General features: G+C 45.7%; 1 protein-coding gene across 1 annotated transcript in view; it reads left to right on the forward strand.

The window, feature by feature from the left end:
- The window catches only part of LOC147748891 (myomegalin-like), a 1,575,921-nt gene that overhangs the window by 1,524,778 nt on the left and 26,234 nt on the right, over positions 1 to 24,909 (forward strand). The window contains exon 39 of the mRNA XM_086928761.1: positions 6,350 to 6,396. Within this exon, the coding sequence (XP_086784887.1) occupies positions 6,350 to 6,396 (47 nt within the window). The remainder of the gene's footprint in view (positions 1 to 6,349; positions 6,397 to 24,909) is intronic.

Genomic DNA, 24,909 nt, shown 5'->3' on the forward strand with positions numbered 1-24,909 from the left:
GTTCCTAGGCCCGATCTAAAACCATACTGTGCATCATTTAAAATATTATTTTCTTCTGCCCACGTTTGCAACCGGTCTAAAACTATTCTTCCTGCTACCTTCATCAGGGAATCTAATAAAGATAACGATGGTAGCATGCAGGGTTTTCCTGCGACCCTTTTTTAAAAAATTGGCACAATTATTGACTCTGACCAGGCATTGATAAAACCTTTCGCACAGAAGGCTTTTAGGACCCATGTTAACAGCGGGACCATAATGATGGAATTGATTTGAACAGATAAATTGCCACCCCGTCCGGGCCAGGGGCCTTGCCACTCTTGCTAGCATTTATAGCCTCAATTACATCTATGTGTGTAATCTGAAAATCAATAGGTAAAAAGACAGTGGCACCCCCTCCTGCTGGCTCGTATAGTCTGTTTCACCTTCTCTGTCTCTGTCTGCGAATTATAGACAGTTGAGAAAGGAATCTATCCCCGTTTTCTCATCTATTGCCACCTCTATAGTCGGGCGTCAGGCTTAATAATAAAAAATGGTGCGTTCACAGCCCGCCAGAACAAGGAGCTATCTTTACTCAGCGAGACTTCGTGGAGGGTATCCTAAGCTTTTTCTTTCGTAATCTTCTTGCTTCGTTGTATAGCTGCCTACATTTTCTAACTTCCTCCTTATCTCTCACTGTCTTATGGAGGGCCTCTATTAGATTTCTATATGTTTTTGTACAACCTGAATCAATCCAACCCTTCCTACAGGCACTAATGCCCTTGCTTTCCACTTGCAGCATACATTTAACAGTTTCTGTGATTTGGGAGAATCATTTCAATATATCTTCCTAAGGAGTAGATTCATCCAAGCACTTTAAAATTGAGTCATACACCTTAGTAATGAATTGTTTGTTAAACTCTGATGGATCTAGTCTAGACCAATGCAGCGTATATCCATTCTGACTCCCTTGATTGCTGTTTTTGCGCTCTGAAATTGTTGGGAAGGTGATATTAACGCTTAAGGGTAGATGGTCACTCATTACATTTTTGTGGATTTTATAACCCGTAATATAGTTTGCATAATGGTTGGGGACAATTATATCATATACACAAATTTCCCCCTTTAGTCTCCCATGTGAAGAATGAATCGCCAGTGTATGTAATGTCTTAAAACCATTTATGTGCACTTCCTCTATCGACCAATTTTCTTGAACATACAAAATATCTAATTTATCGATATAATCGACCCAGGCTGTGTTATTTGCTTTATTTCTGAGACCTGCTATGTTCCAGAAGATAACTCTAACAGTTTGGATGAAGATAATTCAGGGGCAGAATCAATCTTATTGGTCGAATCAGACCCAGGTTTCAATGCTGTAAGGGGGCTCTAATATCGCTTGATTCTGGTGCATCCCTGATTATTAAAGCTGACCCAGGAGTTTCTTCACCATTTGTGTTATTATCCCTTGATTCAATTCTCTGGGCACTATTTTGTTTATTCGAGCAGACTTCGCAAGGAGTTTTAGAATCATGACCTTTGTCAGATGCCTTCTGATCTGGGCTGATAGATAGTCATTCAATCTCATTCAAGGATTGAAGAGGCCCAAATCTGTTTGACACCTCCAGGTTATAAAGTGGGAAGTCAATCAACTGTCTAAATGGGTGGTTGCTATTTTGCCATATAGGACACTCGGGCTGATAAAAATAATCCTAAAGGGAGAACATTAATGCTAATATAGATAATGCGTGTATCCCGGGTTCTTAGCAAAATTTTCTTTACCAGGGATGGTGTTCCAAATGAAAGGACGACACAGTCGCCTTGAAAAAGTTTTCAACTATTTCCGCCCCAGCCGACTCTCCTCACCATTTTGAAATCTGTAAATATAGCCCTGGTCAGCCCTGTTCTACTCCCTAGGTAATGTATGGTTTTATTCCTCAGTGACATCCAAGTTTCATTTTCCTCTGGTGGTATAGCTGGAACGTTGGCTAAATTACAGAAAAAGGGGTGGCGGCCAGTGGTAAATTTTAAATCTGTGGTCTACTTGCAATCTCTAAAGGACTAATGTGTATCGGGTTTGTGCTTGATGTTACGTCACACTCCTGTCTCATACCCGGATGATTCTCCAATCTTCTTATCACATTTTTTTCTAATCTCTGCCAGTTGGTAAACTGCTATGCATATTTCCCACTGGGTTAGAATATATCTAAATCCCCTCGCACATTGCTCTTTCACCAGTCTGCCTTTTTGGTACTATTTTTATTGGTACTTTTTGTGTGGTCAGGTTCTGATTTTCAAGAACTTTCTCTAAGCCTGCTTCAATTTTGTCCAGTCTAACTGACACGGTACTGATAGATTGTTTGACAGAATCAGTTAATTCTCTAATTAAGCTTGACAAATTCCCAAACTCGGTAGAGGGTACATTGCATTTATTTTTTGAACGAGATGCATTAGCATTGCCTGACTTAGTCTGGGTTTTTCCTTTTAAACCCTGCTGTTTTTTTGTGTTAGTCTTGGGCGGCCTAACTTTCTGTGGGGTCATGTGTGTTCCAGTTAGGGGAATACCCGGAATTTCTAGTCTTGATAAATTACAGGTTTTTTTAGAGGGAGGTAGAGTATCCTTTTCCACATCACTGGTGGAAATATCGTCAGGAATAATCTGAATACAACCATTTTTACTTGCTCCGTATTTATATTAACCAAAATGCAATTATCACCAGCCCCCCTATCGACAAGTGAAGTAACTTTGGGGCATATTATCAAGAAAAGGCGATAAAATTATCGCCGCTTTATCGGCAGGAAACTGCCGCTAAAGCGGCAATAATGGCCTTGATAATATGTCCTTGTGAATTCCCATAGCAGCCCAGGTTCTGATGTTAACCTGGGCTGCTATGGGAATTCACAAGGGCATATTCTCAAGGCCATTATCGCCGCTTTCGCGGCAGTTTCCTGCTGATAAAGCGGTGATAATGTTATCGCCTGTTCTTGATAATATGCCCCTTTATCCTTAGATGTGGGGCCCAGGGAGTCCATATTTAATGTTTCCTCTACTGAGCTAATGTGTCTTTCGATAACACCTACGGTCCCAGTAAGGTATTTAAGCAGAGTCATATTCACAGTTTTATGCTCACTCAGTGATTTCAGTGCGTGGCTTGCTGTTGTCTTCCTTTTCCCCATCTTCTTCACACGGGCTCAGACAGGATAATATGCCTTGGGTCTTTCTCGTTGATCGAATATACAAATGCTCAAAGCAACTCTTCTTAGCTTTCAAAAGCAGGTCCCTATGATTTCTCACTGGCCACGAAAGATATGACCAAGAGAGGGGGCCCAGCCCGGCCTCTTCCCGCCTCTGACGGGCGCAGACGCAGTGCGGGAGCCCGGTGCCGCCTTTATGTGCCTCCTGGCGCAGAGAAACCGCGTTGGCAAATCCTGGCGCTTAGGGTGCTGGGCGATGTAGTCCCCAGTGGTCAGCGGACCTACCGGTCTCTACTGTAAAGTGGCGATGTGTGGGTAAAGTGACGATGTGCGCGATGTGCGCTCTTGCTGACAGAGTAAGGGCTCCCCCTTAGGGGTGAAGGCAAAACGTTTGGGGTGACCCTGCAGAGATGGCCAAGTCCAACATCCAGTGTTCATTCGAAAAACTGAGCAATGCATTCCAACAGTGAGTAATACATTTTGACCCTCTACTATTTAAAGACACAACATTGCCCTCGCTATTGTGTCACATATAGGATTGGTAAGCTACAGAAAATGTTTGTTGGAGAGTGATGGAGGCAGTTGTGAAGACTTTAGTACATGCTTTTCTTCAAATCACTTTAACATTTTGATGAAATTTGGGAGACATCCTTGATTCTGAGCTTTTATGAATTAGTTCCCATTCTGAGGAAATAGTACAACATTTACTCTATCTGCTGTAAGCACATCACCGTCTTGATGGCAACTCAAAGTACTCTGACAAGGCAGGTCTGTCATCTCTAGAGCAGCAGAATGTTACTTTCACTTGCTCATTCTTGGCTTGACAAGGAATATGATCAACACAATTTACGTTGTTTGAAAACATCTTAGAATTATATTTTGGGAGGTTTCGTGCTTTAGATCTAAATAAAGGTGTATTTAAACCTACACGAGTAGAGCCTTTTGTGGTTTGATCTAGTAGTGTAGGCATTAATTACGAATCCTATTTGAATACACATTCAGGGGTAAGGCTTGGCTACAGTGGCGCACTGACCTTTCCTTATCTGCTAACAGCAATGCCTGTAGGTGATACACCCATGGGCACCATCTTTTGATTCTCCAGGGCTGTGCTGCTTAAGTTGAACCTATCAACACAACTGTATTTTGCACTCAAAAACAGTGATTCGAGGATATGCTAAATGTGTTAAACAAGTTTGCAGAATTGTGTATGAAAGATAATGACTGAAAAAAGCTTATCAGTGAATGGGAGTATCAAACAATTTGTCTGATAAGCACATATCCAGAGGAGTTGGCCTAACTAAGGAACTGGGCTCGAGACTCGGCAATGACTCTAAATATCCTGTGATTCTGGGCAAACCACATGCAGCCAGATTCATGAAGCCGAAATTGGCTCGCAAAGGGCCAGATTCTGAGAATCTGGCCCTTTGCGAGCGCTATTTATGCATTTGGGATTCATCATCCCAAATGCAAAAATCGCAATTCTAAAAATCGCTAAATTGCGAATAATTGCATTTAAGGAATCTCAATTTGAGATTCCTTAAATGCAATTCATGAACCATTTTAAGATTGCGAATTCGCAATCTGGGGGCGCTATTTACCGCGAAGTGTAACTACGTGGTAAATAGCGAAAACTTAGAAAAATGCACTTTAGTGCATTTTTCTAAGTTGTATGTTACACACACACATGTCCTTTGCACATGTATGTGCGCAACACCTGTGTACATTACCATTTCAGGGGTGCTACAGGGTGTCCTTTGGACACCCTGCAACCCTTGAAATTGCATCCTTATTTGCGAATCGCTATTTGCTAATCGCAAATAAGGAATGACTCCCCATTCATTCCTATGCCTTTCGGCCCATAGGAATGAATGGGGAGTCATTCCTTATTTGCGATTAGCAATTAGCGAATCGCAAATAAGGAAGCTGTAGAAATCGCAATAAATATTGCGATTTCTACATGAATCCCGTCTTGCGAGTCTTTAATAGCGATTCCTTAATAATCGCGCAATTCCTTAATAATCGCTATTAAGGACTCGCAAAACATGACAATGATGAAACTGGGGGTTAATCCCCCCGTGCCTAACAAGAGTGAATGTGTCCTCATGTAATGCAACTGGTGCTATGTAAAGCTCTGTGATACCAGATTCGGGTAAAATTCGCGCTATATAAAACTCTGTTTAAAAAAAAAAGCTGTTGCTCACGTGTGTTTGCCTGAATTGCAAACTCATTGCAGAGAAACCTCTGTGAATATATTTCTTAAGCGGAACCCTGGTATGTCCATTTGTAATGAAGAGGTTTGGGCGACATCGTCTGCCCACCTATTACTGTGTACACTTTGGTGAAATTGCATAGTCTTGATTACACCACAAAATGACAATACACATCTTTTAACCCAGATGAAGATAAAAAAAGTGCATAAAAAACGTATTACAACAGCGAAATAAAAAGTAGCATTGGCAAATCAAGTCGGTTTATAGCCGAAATTTGGGCTTTGCCTATGAATGTTGTCAATGTTGAACAGCATTCTTAAAATTAAAAGAATGGTTGCTGCTGCTGAACAGCATCAGTTAAAAAAAGTAGACACTACTGCATGATGATGTATATGCTGCAGGCGTCATCATAAATGTTTTTTTGCACTTAATTTTTAATTTACCTCTTTAAGATGACGTATATCCATATTGGAGAGGTACATTTTTAAAATTGTGCAAAGTGCTTAGTAAAGAGTGAAGAATTGCAGCAGGGCCCAAAAGAGTTTTGTAGGAGCCTGAAGGTGGCACTGTCAAATGCTTGGGTTGCAGAATACCAAGGCTGCCTAGTCTTGATTTCATTTAGTGACTCTCTTTTCCACAACCTTATATGTTTCACTCTAGCAGGTTCCTGGTACTCGGGAAACCAGGCATTCAATAAAAAGAAATACATTAACTATAAATTCTTTTCGATATCGTTACAATAAAACATCTTTGCTACATCACACTGAGGATATGTGATTATTATTTCTGAAAAATAAATCAATTATTTTTATTAATTAAGCTATATACATTGTGATCAATTCTTTAACTTACATTTTACCCCACAGATGCACCGGTAGAATAAATGATATGGTTATTTCAGTTAAACCGGAGTGAATGAAGGAAGCCTTCAGATACATTTTCTAAACATGCTTCCTTTGTTGTTTCAGTGACCAGAACACATGATGTGTTAAGAAAAGCAAGAACCAATTTGGAGGTAAGATGATGGCATTTAAATTATACGAGCATAAAGTATATGAAACAATATTTGGTCAATTTGAGCCTCAAAGTCTCATTTGAGATGAATTCCATGTAAAAAAAATTGAAATTGTGTATTTGTTTTACAGTGAATTCGTCGGCCAAGATAAAAAGGGGAGTCCCAAAATCCAAAATCCCATTGTATTTTCTGTAAACTTCTTTAAGAAGCACTAGACAAACACTGTTGAACGGAATTACACCAAATTTGACAGAAAGCTAGATATTGGTCCACATATTATGCTTTTTGTGATTTGGTGTAAATCAGTTCAGTTGTTTTTGAAAAATTAAGGTGCAAATGTATTAGTATAACCGGACTGTTGGCTCTGGGAGAGTCTCACAAGAGTCTTGCAGGTGCGCCAAATTGGAAACAGAGTGTTCTAATTGGCCCAGGGAGCTTTTCGCACTTGGGACATCTCCCTCCTGTGGGAATCAGACTCCTGCGAGAGACAGCACTCTGATTGGCTGCCAGCAACATGAGAAGAATGTTGCTGGTATCCGTTGCAGGACTTGGGGACATAATCCCCTGTCTTGAACTTTAAAAAGTTAGGGGCAATCATGGCTATGACGAAGACCCTGAGGATTGAAATGTGTTGCTGTTTAAAAATCTTTGAAATTGAATGAGCGTGGAGTTCAGATTTAACTTGTGTCGTGTAGTGTGACGCTCATCTCCTTGAGAATTTTGCAGCAGGATCTGCACCCACCATTTCACACCAGCCCCACCACCTGTGACGTTCAGTGTAGTTATGAGTGACATTTCAAAGACTATGAGTGACACTTTTCTCACAAGCAAAATGAAGCAGTGAAGACAAGGGAAACATATAAATATTAGAATTTACAGCAGAAAGTGAGGCTGAGACACGCATAGGTAACAGCCAGGCTGTGTTTTAATATGTAGTATTAGTTTAGCAGCCTAAATCCCAGGGGTTTAAGTGGGATGAAAAAACTGGGGGGCGGGTGTCTCTCACAGGGGTGTGGCCGATGTAATTAATGGTGTAGGTCAAAAACACGCACTGAGACAAAGTGTTTTGGCATATTTTGCCGTCCGACTGGTATTTTGCTACTTTTGTCATTGCATCCAGATATATAAAAGAACAAGTAACATCATACATACAAGTCAGGACTATTTAGCTTAGTCAACGCATATTCGTTGCATAAGATAAATAAGCAACAACTATAGCTTTGTTGTGAATAACATTGAAAATGCTTCCATTGCGACATGGTGAGGCTGGGAAAGAAACATAACGAGTATCTTTGAAGTTACATCAAAGTGCCCAGTCTGAAAGAGATGGGGAGAAACATCCATTAACTCAACTTACTGTCCAGCAACAGACCAACAAAGGACCTTCCAATGTAGAATAGCCCTATGACCTGAAAGGAGTGCTGTCCATGGGCAGGGTGCAGAGACAGTCGCATATTGGCAGAAACTAAATTACTAAATTAATCAGTGTTGGCATGAGGCACAGCCCATTCAGTACTGCTCTTAAACCGATAATTCCATGCAGAGCTGTCCTAAAGCAAATACATCATCCAGTGCTGCCTTGAAGCAGTACCCCCCTTAGGCGGCGCTATCTTTAAGCACAGCAGAAACATTGCAGCCTTTCAGCAAAACTTCTGCAGTGCTCCCCTCCAGCAGCACCTAATGCACAGCTGCCCTCCTGTAAATCCTTCATGCAGCGCTGCCCTCCTGTAAATCCTTCATGCAGCGCTGCCCTCCTGTAAATCCTTCATGCAGCGCTGCCATCCAGTAAATTCTACATGCAGCGGTGCCCTCCTGTAAATCCTTATAAATCCTTGCCAGGGTGAAGTCACAAGCAAACCCCAAATTAACCTGTGCTCAACCCTCTGCTAGCCTTGCACATAGCGGTCATGCTTAACTTACAGGCAATGTGTAAAGTATTTATGCATCACTTCAACCAGTAACAACGTGAAAACAAGGCACAAGGAAAATCCAACACCAGTGTAGAAAAATACAGTACATTTTAATAACTACATCAAGTCCAAAACAACAACAATCCAATCAGTAGAACTGGAGGTGTGCAATTTTATAGGTTTCTTAGAAAGTAGCGCCAAGGACAGATGCCAAATGAAGATATCTGGTTGCGCTCAACTGGGACAAAGTCACAGGTTCAGGTAGACCGCGATGGTGCACAGGCCGACTACAGGGACCCAGTTAGGTCGGCTGAACAAGAGTACCTTAAATCCTGGTTTGCAGAGCATTACGTGGTCTCACGCTGAAGATGTGCCACGCAGCTGAGGTGATGCATCGGTCCCTGAGAAACTGCAGAGCTGTGATGCAAGGTCGTGCATTGTTGTCAAAGATCCTGTCGACGAGGGCTTGCTATGTGAAGTCTGTCGTCATGGATTTGTTGCGCAGTTGAGGCAGTGGACCGTTCCTGAGGAGCGGCAGGGCTGCGATGGGAGAATCTGCGTCATTGTCGAAGCTGCCTCAACGAGGGACTTGTGTGCAATGCCAGTGCTTGCCTCAAATTAGCTACACATTGTGGTTGTTCCAATGCGGGCTGCAGGGTTGATATGGAGTCCTTGCGCTGGTGCAACCCTTACAGCAGAGGCAATGCATTGCTTCTACTCAGGTATGCACTACATAGGAGAGAAGATGCGTCAGTTTTGCTGCGTCTACAGATGGACTGGCAGAACACCTTCAGGCCAGCTTCCAAGGGTCTAGTACTAGGGTGGCACCACTCTGCAGGGTAGGACTCACACATGGTAGAGACCAGGTGCTGTGTTCAAGGTTGTTGGGGCCTTCTGTCCCTGAGGCTCTAGTCAAGAGGTAAGCCAGCTAGTCCTTGGAGTCACTTTGGTGTCCTGGGTCCAAGAGATGCGGGTCAAGTCCTTCTCACCCAGGCAAGAGGGCAGCAAGCAGCAGGTCAGCACCAGGGCCAGACTGGGAACCAAAACCAGCCCTGGCAAACTGCTCGGCCACCCACCCCTGGGGTGGCTGAGTGGGTGCGACCGAGCTGTTTGCAAGGGCCGGTTTCAGCCATTTTTGTTACCGGGGCCGACATTGCTGGCCCCCGGTAACAAAAACCGCCCATAGGGGCCCATAACTGACCCCCACCCTGGCGGCCCACATGGGAAACGCCAGGTGCCCGCTATGGCCAGTCCAGCCATGGTCAGCACAGCAGGGCAGCAGTTTTTCAGAGCAGCAGGCCTGCAGAGTGGCAGTCCTTTCAGCAGCACATCAGTCCTTTTTTGTGGCAGAGTATCCACAGGGGCAGAAGTGTACTAAAGAGTTGGTTTCTGGATCCCAATATTTATACCTAGGCCTTCATTTGAAGAGGGAGAAGCTTCTAGAGGTGTCTCTTTGAAGTCCCCTGGCATCCTGCCTTCCCTGTCCTGGATCCAGACTAGCTACAGGGTATTTGCAGCCCTTTGTATGGAGGCAGGACACAGGCTATTCAAGTTTAAGTAGGGTTCTGTCCAGCATCACCATCCTATCCTGCCAGTGATGGCCCATCCAGGTACATCTAAGCTCTCTATTGTGTGTGGCTGTCTAGGAAGATTACACAAAGCCTATCTTCAAACTACACCCATTCATGTGACTCAGAGACACTGAAACATAAAATTACATGTCCTACTACACTGCACCCTGCCCTCTGGACTGCCCAGAGCCTACTCTAGGGGAGACTTGCATGTATGAAAAAGGAAGATTTTGGCCTTACAAAAGGTTTATTTTTCCAAGTCCACATGGGAGTTAATAACTGCACACACAGACTGCAATAGCAGACCTGAAGCATGCTTCAAAGTGCTACTTGAGTGGGTGGCACTATCAGTGCTGCAGACCCACTAGAAACATTTAATTTACAGGTCCTGGGCACAGATAGTGCCACTTTACTAGGGACTTGCAAGTAAATTAAATATGCCGATTGGGTATAAGCCAATTCTACAATGTTTTAGGAAGAAAGCACATACACTTTAGCGCTGGTTAGCAGTGGTAAAGAAGCACAGAGTCCTAAAGCCAGTAAAAACAAACTCAGCAAAACAGTATGGTTGAAGGCAAAAAGATAGGGGGAAAACCACACTAGAATTCCAGGATCTGATAGAGACTACTATTCGCAGATTCCTTAACGTAGAATTATCCCCAGGCGCGAGACTGGATCCGAAAAATATTCTTCTCCACAGCATCTCTGCGCGTCGGGGGAAGTCCCACATGTCTCTGCCCTGACGTCGTCCACGGGCATGACATCAGCGAGGTCACATAAGCCCCACCCGGCTCGCTGATGTCAGTTTCCTTCTTTTCCGCGTGCAACGCGGATCCGGATTGTGTCCCTGACCTGTTTTTAGGCCTTCTTTTCATGCTTTCGTGTGATTAAAAAAGTGCGAATGCCTTCGGGCTTCAAGACGTGTACTTCTTGTACACATCAGATGTCGGCGACGGACCCTACCATATTTGGATGTGGTGTTTGGGCGAGCACAGATGATTCGACAGACTGCGACGCTTGCTAGCATCTAAATCCGAAGTTCTGGCGGGCGCGCCGGATGAAACTACTTTCGGCCCGCTTGTCCAGATCGGCGTGGTCACTGCGTCCGTACCCTACGGAAGGGTCCAGAAACCACTGATTCTGACCATGACATCGTCCTTCACCGAGGCCCCAGGGGCGTCTCTTGCCTTCAGTAAGTCTTACAACTTGTCCTCGAGGCCTGGTCCCCGTTCTGCAGAGGGCGCGGGTTCTCCCCAGGACATGCGGCCTCGCTCGTCGCCACCCTACGAGCCCTTTGCTGGCATCGGGCGACAAGTGCTCAAATGGAGGCCTATGCTACGACTCTGCTGCAGGCTTCTTTGACCCCTCCTCCTCTTCCTGAGGCGTTCATGGATCCCTTGCCACATGTGGGGTCTTCCGCGGAGTCGCAGGCGGCTTCGCCCCCGGCGCGGACAAGTTCGGCTTCAGGTTTTGGGGGTGTGGTGTCATTGAGGTGCTGCCCTACGGGGTTCCCCTCTTCGACTGATGGCATCTCTGCCTTGCCGCAAACCCCCAGGGGGTCCCTGTGGTGTCACCGGAGGTCTCCGGGACTCACGGTTCGTCCCGAGTCCCCCTCGGTCCTCTGCTCAGGCGGCTGCCTTGTCGGAGGCTGAGCCTACGACGTTCAGGCACCCATGGCTGTCGGCCCTGGCGGCGCCGCGGATAGTGGCTAGGGGCTGAGTTACCTCCCCGGTTCATTCTCCCGGCCCTCTATGCAGGTGGCTGCCTCGTCAGAGGACGAGTCTGTGCCTTTTTGGCGCCATTCTTTAGCTGCTCCGATCCTGCCCCATTCTCCTAGGGCTCTTCGCTGTCCCTGCGACCACAGCTCCCGGACCCTCTCTTCCACAACTCGCTGTTGGTTGCTCTGCAGGCTTCTCCACCTTCCTCAGAGACCCCTGAGGCCCCCACTCATCCGAGGCTCTTCCAGCTTTCAGGGGTTGGCCGTTTCTTCCTCCAGCGGGACTCAGGGATGGACGTCCAAGCTTACAGCCATCACCCACGGAGGAATTGCTCTCTCCTCCGCGACGCTGTATGGAGGAGAGTGCAGCTTTTGTCCGGCCCATTACCACGGCTTCTGGCATTTTGCAAATGGGCAACCCCATCAACCCATTCCCTACGTACCATTTGTTAGAGGTTCTCCACCAGGTCTCTGGTGGACGGGAGCTGCTTCTTCCACTCGAAGCTTCGCTCCGCAATTCTCTTCTGGGGGCATCCTGCCACGAGTGATCCGGTGCCTCAGCCACTCCTACACCTCCACCGTCCTGCTCCACACGACCCAGTCTGCCTCTCTTTCCACCATTCTACCCAGGGCCCTCTTCTGCAGACTGCTTTTCCTTACTTGCCTTTGGTGTTGTTTCCTCCATCACGGAAGGCCCAGTGTATGGATTCATGGGGTCGTAACATCTTTGCTTCCTCTAGTGCTGTTTTGTGAGCACTCAACATGCTTTGTGTATTGGCCAGGGCTACCTCCAGGTTGTGGGATTCAGTGGAGTCCCTTCTGTCTCGATCCTCCCATGAAGGTGTCCGCGCTGATCTGCGGCATCATGTGTTGGATGGCTGGGAGTTGGCCGTGTTTATTCTTTGTTCGGCCGTGGATGTTTCTGATGCTATAGGCCGCGCTATGGCGAGTTCTGTGGCTCTCCCCCACCATGCTTGGTTGCGGGTTAGCGTTTTTCCAGACCATATTAGGGAGCGTCTGGTTGACCTGCCTTTTGATGGGTTCTTTTGTTTAACACTCACATGAACTCTGCCATTCAACGGCTCCTTGTGGGGCTTCGTCCTCCTCCCCCTCCGTAAGCCTGGCTTGTCGATCCTCCATTGCTTTATGGGAGGTGTTATTCCACCCCTTTTTTTCTTCGGTGTCCTGTTTCGATTGGCCCGTCTGTGTGTTCTGTGTGCTTTAACGTGCCTTCGGGGTCCCTAAGTTGGCCCCTTTGTACTGTTGGCCGCTGGTACAGCCCTTCGTTTTTTTTGTGGTTTTTGGCTTTTGTAAAACTGTATAGGTCCTCAGGTTGGGCCCTCTGTGTATTTTTGGGCTGATTGGTAAGCCGTCTGTCGTACTACCCGCAGGTCCTTTGTGTTCTTGTCCTCTGCTGTGGGAATTTTTCCTTAAGAGGTGTTCCCATGTTTTCCTTGGGACGTGTCATACCCTAAGTGGGGTACTTGTAGCTACTGTTTAGCTCTGTCCTAAGTTGGGAGGGTGTGGACACCCCTTTTCGGGTTCCTTGCCTTTCCTAGCATCACGGTATATCACTAGTGCGTTTTCTTTTGTCTTTTGTCTTAGCACAGTTTGCGCTGCACCGGGCTCTGTCACTCTCGGTATCTGCTACATCTCTAGACTGGCTTTGGCATGCCGCCTGCTGCGTTGTGTTGTGGTGTTTCCGCCTTCCTGTCTGGCGTTTTGGACTGGTCCTCTGTCTTGTGTTCCAGGGGGCTAGGATTCTCCTAGTATTTTCCTGTGTTCTGGTTGACGGCTTAGGTCCGTCCTATGTATTTCCCCTCTTTCTCTTCTGACTGGTCCCACTTATTTTCATGGGTCGTTGTGTCTCTGGAACGGTCCTCCTCTGAGGGTTGTTCTGGAGTTCCCTGTCTTCTTCCTTCATCTTGCGCTTGGCTTGTTCTGGGCGCACTGCTTCATGGTATTTGCCAGCTGCGCACGCCTGCTCATTGTGGTCCATCGCCGTGGGCCTTGGCGTGTACCCTTGTGCTCCTGCCTCTTGTTCTGCTGGAGCTTTCCATGACTGCGTCTTTCTTCTCGCGCCTGCACTTCTTGGCTATGGAGCCGTTCCCGCCTTGTCCGCTGCCTCAAGACTGATGCCTGTTTAGCTGTCCCCTTCGCTGTGTTTGTTCTCCTGCGGCGGGCTCTGCCTCAGTTTCTACCTCTTCTCCTTAGAGTTTGGGGTGGTTCTTTTCTTCCTTGTTACTCCTCTGGTGCTGTCTGTCCCTCCGGGGTTTTCTGGCAGATGTCCCTTGTACCTTGGATGGGCTTGGGGTATGCTGGCCTTCCCTTTGCTTTCTTCTAACTTACTTCTGCTCGGTGAGGGCTGGGCCACACTTCTTGTACCCATGACACGCCCCCTGCTGGGGCCCTGTGTTTCTTCCTAACTGGGGAGGTTCTCTCGCAGGCCCTCCTCCCCTCTGGGTATGGCTAGGGTATCTATTCTACATTAAGGAATCTGCGGCTAGTAGTCTCTATCAGATGTACAAGTTACCTTCAGCTTGGTTTTCTTCACTCGCCTCTCTCCGGGTGGCTTGTCATCTGCGAGTGTCCTCTTTGCTCCCTCCCTGACAGGATGCTTTGTTCTGTTTAATTGTTCCACCCCTTACTTGCTGGTACAAGGTCGGTTGGTTCATTTGTACTTCTGCATCCCTACACCCTTGTTTTTCCAGTGTGGGGGCCTACTTTTACTCTTTTTCCCTTTGATTTGCTTGAGGTTTCTGATTCCTCTGCAGTCCTCTGAGTTGGGGTCTTTGGCTGTACCTCATGCTTTGGCTCCTTCCAGGGGATACGACCCTCCTTGATGGTGTTGTCTTGGGGTACTTTGCTGTTACTCATCTGTTCCGGTCTTGTTGCAATTCACTGTTGTGGATTGTCATCGCAGACTCTCTTCATCTGCTCTGACATTTTTCACATGTTTTTCTGCCCCCAGGGAGGATGTTGCCATAGTTTTGCAAGGTTGCTCCTCAGAGCAAGTGCTCTGCTCTTTCATTGGCTTTTTGTACCTTAGTGCCTGGCACTTTTCCACCCGGTGCTGTTCTTCACCTTTCGTTCCTCCCTTTTCTATTTTCACTGCTTTTTCGCACACTGTTCTCTTACTTTCCACAGTTTTGTTTGTGATGGCTCCGCGTTGTGGTGCGGAAAAGTTCTCTGAAGAAAACTGACGTCAGTGCGCTGGGGTCGGGCTTATGTCACCACGCTGATGTTACGCCCGCGGACGATATCAGGGCGGAGTCATGTGGTACCGCTCCCGGCGCGCAGAGATGCTGTGTCAAAGAAAATTTTCCGGATCCAGTCTCGCGCCTGGGGATAATTCTACGTTAAGGAATCTGCGGCTAGAATCCTCTCCACCAGATACATCTTTACTGAAGGTAAGTAACTTGTACTTTAACAGGTCCACTCCTGATGACAAGTTTAGGCGTTTCTTGTCACCCGATATGTAACAATACCAAGGGGTTAGTCATATATTGGGAGCAATATATAAATAACAGCTATTATGAGTATATGGGGAGCAACATGCGCATTTTGGAGTTAAACATGACAAAACCCGCATAATACAATCAATAGCGCATGTTTCCCCAGTTAAGTTTTGGAAAGTTTGCCCTCCCAAAATGTAATGGAAGTTAGGTAGTGTAATGCATCCAAAAATTATCCGATGCGTTAAATAAAACCAAACTCGTATTTACCTACCATGCATTACGCATGCCATGGAATTTTATAAGTCACTCAAAATTAGGTTCTTAGTTGGAAGAAAAGCAATAAATCAGATTTCTTAGTAATGGATTTAATAATTACATTTTCTAATGCCTGATTTTTTCTAGCAATGAGAATTGCTGAAATTAAGTTGTTACAGTGCGTCAGTGATGCAATTACCATCAGCAGTTATTATTTGCAAGGCTGGGACTTTACAGCCAAAGCATATTTTTTCCTTTTGTAATGAATGGTGTTAACCGACAAAAAACAATAATCCATTATCACCACAATATATCTAAAATCAATTTCCAAACTATTGTTCCAAATATTTTGATGGTTTCAAATCACTCAATCAACAGTTTTTCTCCATTAACTGACACCCATAAATGCACAGCAGATCCTATTATTTACTGTGATCACACACATGAGACAGTCAGTTGAGGGCTATTACAGAGATTGTCTATGTCTTCAGGATTTTATTTTCTTACCTCTTGAAATTATTACGGAAAACATACTGTTATCTCCCTTAAATCTTATGAGGTCTGAATGCTCACTGCACTATTTTCCTCTTGTAACCTGAAATCAGCTGCGTGAGAGAACATCTGCATTATTATAAATGAGTATGATCCATTTCCTTTAAGTAAATAAAATGGAAATACTTCAACAACCTAATCATACTCCTAGTTTTTACCAGTCGCAAATGTTTAGTTATCCTTTCATGAATCTCTATAGACCTATACATGGTGTAGTTTTAAGCATTTGCTTCTGGCTTGGTGACAGGTGGCACCATCGGACTCCATAGCAGCCCTGACTCCAAAAGTGATTGAAAGGTAGACATCACCACTGTCAGTTGTTTTCTCTCCACATCTGTAGAAAATTGGGTTATTTCTTGAAGGGTATGAAAACCTGCTTCAAATAATAATCACAATACCTGTCAGGTCGAACCAGAAAAGTCACTAAATACGCCTTTGCTTAAGCCCCTGGTTGCCTAGCACAAAAGCAGTCTAACTTAGAGGCAATGTGTAACGCATTTATTCATCACTCAAACAGTAGTAAAGTGAAAACACAACACAAGAAACCTATGCAGAAAAATAGAGTGCATTTTTATAAATAAAATGACAGCAATACTATACAAATCCAATCATTAGAAATGGAGTTATGAGTTTTTTTCAATTTTAAGTAAAAATTGCACTAAAAGATGCAAAGTGCAAACTGCATATATCTAGTCATGCCGGACTAGTATTAAGTCACAAGTTCATGTGACCATCAAGGAGTGCAGGTCAGATACCAGTCCAAATTTGACCTGGGAGTTTTACCTTCTGTCTTTGGTTCTGGGTCTTCATGGCATTTCTTGGAGGAGCTCTGCATCACTGTGCATTGGATCCAGTGAAGCTTTCAGCGGAGCCTTGAGCTACTTCACGTCAGATCCGGTGAACCTTTCAGTTGGGATCTATGCATCATGATTCTGAGGGGGTTCTGCGTCTCTCAGCGTAGCATCCGGTGAAGCCCTCAAAGAGAAGGTGTGTGATGTGAGGCTTTTTGTCATCCTGTGTCTGTTGAGCTGTGCGGTGCTGCAATACAAGGCCCTGTGTCACTCTGCATTCCGTTGCATCCCATCCAGGGAAATCTTCAGTTAGTAGGAAGAAATTTACCCTGACTCTAGGGCAGAGTTCTTCAATCTGTGGGGCGCGCCCCGCTGGGGGGGCGTGACACCATCTCAGGGGGGGGGCGCGCACTCCACCCATAAATCTCACCTTTGTCTCACCAGATGGCCGCTGGCAGTCTGTAGTGGGAAGACGCGTTTTCCCTCTGCTCCCCTGCTCTTGAACTGTAATCGGAAAGTGAAGAAAATGACGGCATAAGGACGGCGGAATACTGGCATCTGTTCTCTGTGTCAGGGTTTCTTGTTTGGTGAAGAGTAAAAGAGAGGTATAGTCCGCAATAGCCCCAGCAGCGCTTATGTTTTTTACGGAGACACTAACCTCTTTGAAATTGAAAGCTGTGCTGGCGTGGGCGTTGGATAATACGCATCAGCTGATGGTGAAGGCCAGTAGCTGGAGACAACAGTATCGGCAACAGCGTTATCGGCAGCGGAGTTCAGCAGCTGCTCCGTCGACAGCGTGGCGCTCAATGGCGCCGAAGATTTCAAGAGCCTTGAGGGAGGAGAAAGCTGCCTGGAGCGAGTCAGATGCTCCGGCGGCCAACCTCCGTGCAAAGAAATCGACGCGGAACCAGGAGGAGCGCGAGGACCCGCGCGTTGCTGAGCAAAGAAGGAATACAATACGAAGTAAGGAGGCTGGCAGCAGTGTGGGGGGAAACCCAGAAAAAAGGAAAAAAACAAGGCAGCTTTGATAAATAAAGGAAGTAAAGGAAAAGCGGCAGAACAGGGGAATCTGAGACAACCACTAGTTTCGGAGGCTTTTTTCCCTGTCCCTGCTCCTGCAGTTAACTTTCATATGTCTGCTATCACTGCACCCCTGCCAGACTCGGTGGATGTTGTAGACTTAGACCCTGATCGTGACTCTCATACGAAGGAACTAGACAGCAGTTTGCTGGCATCTCGCTCTTCAGCAGTAACTATCAACTTGGGGAATCTCAGTGAGAAGACGCGTATGGGTGTTGAACCTCCACAAGGAGGTATGATACAGGAGAAAGAGAAGAACTTTACTGGGCAGGTTAAAGAGAGGCATGGAAATGGGACTGAAATGACAATTGATACTGGCGACGTTAGTAATGTTAATAGTGTTTTAAGCAAATCTGATGCTGATGTTGTCAATGCGGATAATGGTAGCGTTCTACAGCAGTCTGAGGAAATTACTTTATCTCTAAACCTGATGTCAGATAATATTTCGGATTTGTCAGAAGCATTAACAGAGGTGATAAGGGAGGAGCAAACCAATGCTATTAGGCGCGAAGTTACCGTTTCTAATTTGGTTGTTGTTACAGGGGGGGACAGTAACGAGCCTAGTATGGGTAACCAGATTGAGCTGGGGAGAAATGTAAATGCCAACAGCAGTATTAATAATATTGGTCTTACTGCTCTGACAACTATAACTGGCTCCCCGACTGACGAATGTTTTTTTTCTGTAAATGAGGGTGAGGAGGAGGGCATAGATGTGGGGGCGGTCGGGGGAGGGGGGAGTGAGTCAGAGGACTCCTCTATCGCCGAGGAACAGGAGAGCGATCAGACACTGTCAGGTTTGGCAACAGGAACAGTAGCTACATCAGGTTCTGGAGAGATTTCTGACCAAGAGCTATTCACAAAACGTAAATCTAAAGTTTTGACTAAAAAAAGGAGGAAAACAAAAGGATCCATAAGCCCTGCAATTATTAATGTTGCAAAGAGACTTGACTGGGACTACGCAGCTACATCACAGATGTATAAAGAGGGTGTTGGTGGTTTAGATGAAACCCTGGGTTCTCTGCGGATCAATGAGCAGAGATCTAGCCAAGGCCAGTCTGAAAATCAGATCCAGGGCAGTCCTTATCCTGAATCCTCCCAATACAGGAGCATTCTGACAAGGGTTCTAGGTAGTCACATTTATGTCCAGTACCAGCCTTTGGGTGGGATAAAATCCTGCCCACCCCATAACCAATGGGGCAACTATTCCCAGGGGTGACACTTCCTCCCCGCCAAGGCCCTTTATTTTCCTTTCCCAGCAGCAGTTCTATCTCCCTGCAGGCTGCAGGTGTCAATGGGGAATTAACTGTAAGAAGGATACCAGAGTCATAAGGCAGGAAAATACCAACTTTCTAAAATTGTAATTTTTCAAAAGAATAATTTAAACTCCGAATTTACCACTGAAGAAGATTTTAAAATTAAAATCAAATGAGTGGAAAAAGTATTTTCTAGCTGTTTCCAAAATGCATTTAACGCTTATTAAATGTAATAAGGTAAACCAGTATAAGTCTATGACCGGCCAGCCTTGTCACAGTGAAAAAAGACTTTGGGGGTGTTTCTGCCAAGACATGTAAAATATGAAATATACTCATCTACTTTTTAAATGCCATGCACCTTGATGTATGAGCTGTTGGGCCCTATCTTAGGGGTGACTTGTACCACCTCCCCGGGGCTTTCAAATTAATTGCGGGAGGCCTTGTGCCCCCCGCAGCCCGAGGACCGCCACCTCCTGGGGGCTGTGTTCAAATAAAATGCGTTCAAAAAGAACAATTGATGGACCGAGGATCGCCACCTCCCGGGGGCTGTGTTCAAGTAAAATGTGTGCAATAAGAACAATTGATGGACAGAATGCAGAACAATGTCATACATTCACCCCAGTACAGAGATTTGGGCCTAAATCCATCTTTTTTTCTCCTCATGCCATTCCAGTTTGAACCCAGCCATATGCAAATCAGTCTTGACAAATTAAATGTGTGGTGGGGCTCCTGCCCCGCACGCTGCCCTAGGGACCACCACCTCCCTGGGGCTTTTAACTACAGGGGGCCTCTCGCCCCTCCCACAGTCCAAGGGACTTCCACCGCCAGGGGCTTTGTTTAAATTATAAAGGTGCCCCCCCACACTGCCCCGGGGACCACCACCTCCCTAGGGCAATTTAAATACAGGGGTCTGTAGCGGACCCCCAGCACCGGGGGCCACCACCTCCCTCGGGACTTTAAAAATATGTTAGCGGGCTGCGTGGCCCCCCTCGTCAAGCCCTCCTTCGCCCTGGGGACCGCCACCCCCCCAGGTCCGGCTCCCGCAATGTCCCAGTGTGCCCACCCCCAGTACATTGCAGTTTGCTAAGGCAGGCTACCCTGTCATAGCAAACACTGCTTCGCTTCATGGAAGCGAGAGCAGGAAACCTGCTCCCGCTTCCATGACGCAAAGCAGAATTGCTTTTGGACAAGGGGAGCTGCATGTCAACAGCTCCCCTTGTCCAAAAGCAATGCCCGCTCCTGCAGGAAGCGTGGAGCCGATAGGTAACACGGGGGCATTGGGGCTCCCCCGCGGTCCCCAACGTGAGACCAGGACCGGGAGATGGGGTCCCTGGACCAAAAGTGGCAAAGGGAAGCAGGGCCACTGTCAGGCTTCCTAAAGATCTAGACCTCTCTGTCTATTTGATATGTCAACAACAGGCTAATCCACACATACCAAAGGTAAAGGCCATTACCTGGATGGAAGCTTGGAGATTGAACAACTCCAAGATGGCTGACAATGCATGAAGAGTGCGATCTAGTCTTCTTCTGCATACGGAGTTCTATTTGGAGTACTCGCAATAGAACGCTGATGCACTTCACCTGAGTCCCCAACGGAAGCGCACGCATTCTTAGTGTCTCTCGTATATGTAGTTAGTTAGATAGTTAGGTTATTGTCGAGTCCGTCGGGTTTCTCTACCCGTGCAACTATAAAAAGATCCTGAGAACAATTGCAGAGTTGTATTCTGTTCCGGGCACCCGCTTCGTCGAAGTGGTGTTCCCTCAGCAGATTCTCCGCAAGGTGAATGCTGCCTCCCGGAGTCCTGCGCAACGAATTGGAAGACACTACTTGGTCGAGGGAATAGTGTTTTGAAACGACGGAGCACATGCGCAATTAGTTTCTGTATTGACAATGCTTGACAGAAACTTGCGCAGTCAATTAGAGTGAGCAGTGTTAATCTCCGAGTTCTACGAGACAGTGCTACCGATACCACACCTAGGCGACACCGAAAATACAGTACAGAGCTAAGTACTATAGTGATGTAAATATGTTTGAATGTATATAATTCACACCAACTGCTGAACTCAAGAAGAGAATTCCTACTTCGTGTTGAAAACCTAGGAAACAAATAGAAAACTCATTAAAATAGAAATATAGGTTTGTATTGAGTACAGGAAAATACGATATAAACAGAGTAAGAAGAGAATACAAGAGAAGAAGTGTATGTTTCTTTTGATAAATCACAGAAATTCTTCATGCAAGAAAGGACAGGTTAAAACTTGTAATTGCAAGAAGAAACGAAGACCAATAGAAGAGATACAAGCGTCTAAGGTTACTCTGGTGCGTGAGTTAGAGTTAGAAGAATAATTTAAGATTATTGAAGACATACATGTTAAGTATTGTTGTCTTTAGTTTCCAGGGTCTACAGCCAGGAGCACAGCATAGTGTGGAGGCGACACCAGAAATTGGAAGCAGATAGCAGCAGACAGTCTCTTTGTCTTCTTTATTATTTTATCCACTCCCCTTCCCCCCTAGGGAGGTTCTGCTTGGTATTTATATAATTGTACCAGATGTTCTCCTGGGCGGGGCAATGGGATAAGGCATCTCTGCTCCTGCGCAAGTATTGGAAGCACATCTGACACCCACTCAGCCCCCTTCCCGTAGTAATAATAAAAAAAAATTTTAAAAGAGAAAATGCCATGGGGATTAGGTCCCCAGGGCCAATAATGGCCTCAGGAGGGGGATTGTGTGGTCCCCCTCCTTTAAAATGAATTTAAAAAATCTTTAAAAATATGTGGCCATGCCCCGGCGGATGGGGACCCCTGGCTGAAATTAGCTTCGGGAGGGGAGCTGCGCAGCCCCCTTCCTGTTTTTAATAGAAAAAAGAAAAATATGTCTCAGGCCTTGGGGGATGTGATCCCCAGGCCCCCCAAAATATTAAGGAAAGTGGGGCCACACAGTCCCCCATCTAACAATAAAAAAACAGAAGCCAGCATCTCGCCAGAGGCCCCGCCCCCTCCCTGCACCACTCTGCAAACACGCCTCCTGGTGCGTTCTGGGTTAGGGGATTAAGTCCCCTAGAATATTTAGGGTCCTTTGGGGCCAACTAGCCCACCAGGTACCTTCAGTGAGCCCCACACAGTGGGATTGCTGAGAGGTGGTCCAAGGCCATGCCCCTTTTTACACCATTCTACAAATGTGCCTCTTGTAGCATTGCTGGGGGGGCGATGAGGTCCTCTTGTGTCCTCAGGACCTCAGGACTAAAGTGGAATTCATCCCCGAGCAGCAGTGCACCAGGAGGTGCGCTTACAGAGTGGTGTAAAAATGGAGCGTGGCCTTGGACCAGTCTCAGCAATCCAGCTGTGGTGGGCTTACTAAAGATAATAGGAGGGCTAGTTGGCCCCCAGAGACCCTCAGGATGCAAGCAGACCTTATCCCCCAACCAAGAGCGCACCAGGAGGCGCGTTTACAGAGTGGTGGAGAAAGGGGCATGGCCTGTGTCCACCTCTCAGCAATCCCACTGTGTGGGGCTTACTGGAGGTAAGAGGTAGGCTAGTCGGCCCCTAAGGACCCCCACAAGTGAAGGGACTTTAATCCTCATGCAAGAGCATGCCAGGGAGCGCATTTGCAGACTGGTGGGCAAAGGGGGCGTGGTCTGCTTTGAGAACTTACCAATGCTGCTGTGTGAGACTTATTGGAGGTAATAGATGGGGTAGTTGGCCCAAAGGTTGGCCTTGGGGTTCAACTACCCATCCTGTTACCTTCAGTAAGTCCCACACCGTAGTATTGCTAAGAGGTCTTTGGAGGCCACACCCCCCATGTCTCCACCACTCTGCAAATGCACCTCCTGGCACACTACGGGTTAGGGGATGAAGTCCACTTTACTCCTGAGGGACTTTGGGTGCCAAGAAGCCATCGGTGCTTCCAGTAAGTCCTACGCTTCAGAATTCCTGAGCGCTGGTCAGAGGACCAGCCCCCTTTCTGCACCACTCTGCAAACGTGACTACTATATTATAGTTATAGAGTCAAATTTAAAAAGCCTTAGAAATTCATTGAAAAAAACATAGGTTTCAGGGACGGTATAATTAGCAATTTGCATTTAAAAAACCTTTGAAATTCACTGAAAAAACCATAGGTTTCAGGGACGTTACAGTTAGTAATTAGCATTGAAAAAACCTTAGCAATTCACTGAAAAAAACCACAGGTTTCAGGGACGTTATAGTTAGTTGGGCATTTCACACGTACAAAATCAGGAAAATGTGGCTGTTATAGTTAGTTGAGCTAACTATAACTCACGCCCCCTCAAGGCACATATTACATCACTCATGACATGGTCACATATTACATCACTCATGACATGGTCAGTGACATCACTGATGATATCTCAAATGACATAACTGATGACATATTCCACTTATTATCTGATGCACCTCCTCACACCCTAATATTCCCTGTCATAAACCCACTCTAAAATACAGACTGCAATTCTCAAAACCATAGACCCACCAATACCAGTTAATACACATCCATTCACTGATTCATTGTCTACACACGTCCACTCATTCACCAATACAGTCACTTTTATACGCAGTCACTCATCAATATAGCCTCTGATATATGCACTCATACACCAATACAGACACTCACATACTGCCAATAATCCACAGAGATACTCACAAACCTAGTCAGTCACCCAAAGACTCATTCACACTGCCACTTATTCACCAATACAGTTACACACACACCACCTCACTTATTCATACAGATACTAACACATGTTTACTCTCTTATACCTGACACAAGCACACACTCATCCATACAGCCACTCTTACAATCACTCACTCTCACATATAGTCAGTTATATACTCCAACACTCACAAATACTGCCTTTTATTTTTCATTTATAAACTTTATTCGATCTTTTATATAGAGATTATAAAAGTACATAAAATCACTTACAAAACAGTTAAAATATAACCAGTCACAATACTTTCATAAAACTGAGCTTCCCTTAATCAAGTTTCAGGTAAAATACATAGAACTAATAAGCTGTGAACATATAGGCGTTTCTCATAATTCAATATTAAAGCGCATATTTCCTTTTCCTCATACATGCCCACGGAAGAATGCTACTGCAAAACACGCAAATGCATTCTGGAGCGATTTTAAAAAATACAATGCAACCTGGCATTGACTAAAATTATGTCTCTTTGAAATTGGAACAATAAAACTCCTTCTTTCCAGGGCATACAAAGTGCAGAAAAATATTAAGTGCAAATCATTTTGTATCGACACAAGGGCATTTTGATAAATCAGAATGCCTAAAACTTCTGTCTGAATACCCCAGCATTAGTGGAATTAGATTTAGATGGAATCTCGCTAGAATAAACTTATGGTGTGAGAGTGGGACCACTGCCAGATATGAAAACTCACCCTCCACAGTGGGGGATTTAGATGATACAGCTGCACCATCTGCGCACCAAAGTTCTTCTCCCTACGGACGTATTGGGCCCTTGTCTTGTAAACCTAGGCCAGCCTAGTCTTGGAAATGTCCCGGCATGTTATTGGAAGTCTAAAGAGGTTCAACAAGCCTAAGGCGCTAAATTCCTGCGCTACATAACTTATCCATTCACACTTGCTATGGTTCTCCAACTTGAGGAGGTCGGTAATGATCCCTTGAATCAGAGGGACTGTGTCCCTACGCCAAATTGAGAACCACAGCATAAGTGGAGCCAAACGAATTAGATCAGTGATATATGAACATCTGATTCGATGTGAGAGATATAATTAGAGTATGACTGTGGAAGGGAGATCAAAGATTTCAAGAATTTGTTTTCAGCTAGCTGTAGTAATTCAATCGGAGCCATGCCCCATACGCCTGCCCCGTATGTCACAGACAACATTGTTTTGGCTTAATAGAACTTTTTTATAGTGCCCAGAGGTCTG

This window comes from Lissotriton vulgaris, chromosome 1_1 (assembly GCF_964263255.1).
Source record: "Lissotriton vulgaris chromosome 1_1, aLisVul1.2, whole genome shotgun sequence".
NCBI lineage: Eukaryota > Metazoa > Chordata > Amphibia > Caudata > Salamandridae > Lissotriton > Lissotriton vulgaris.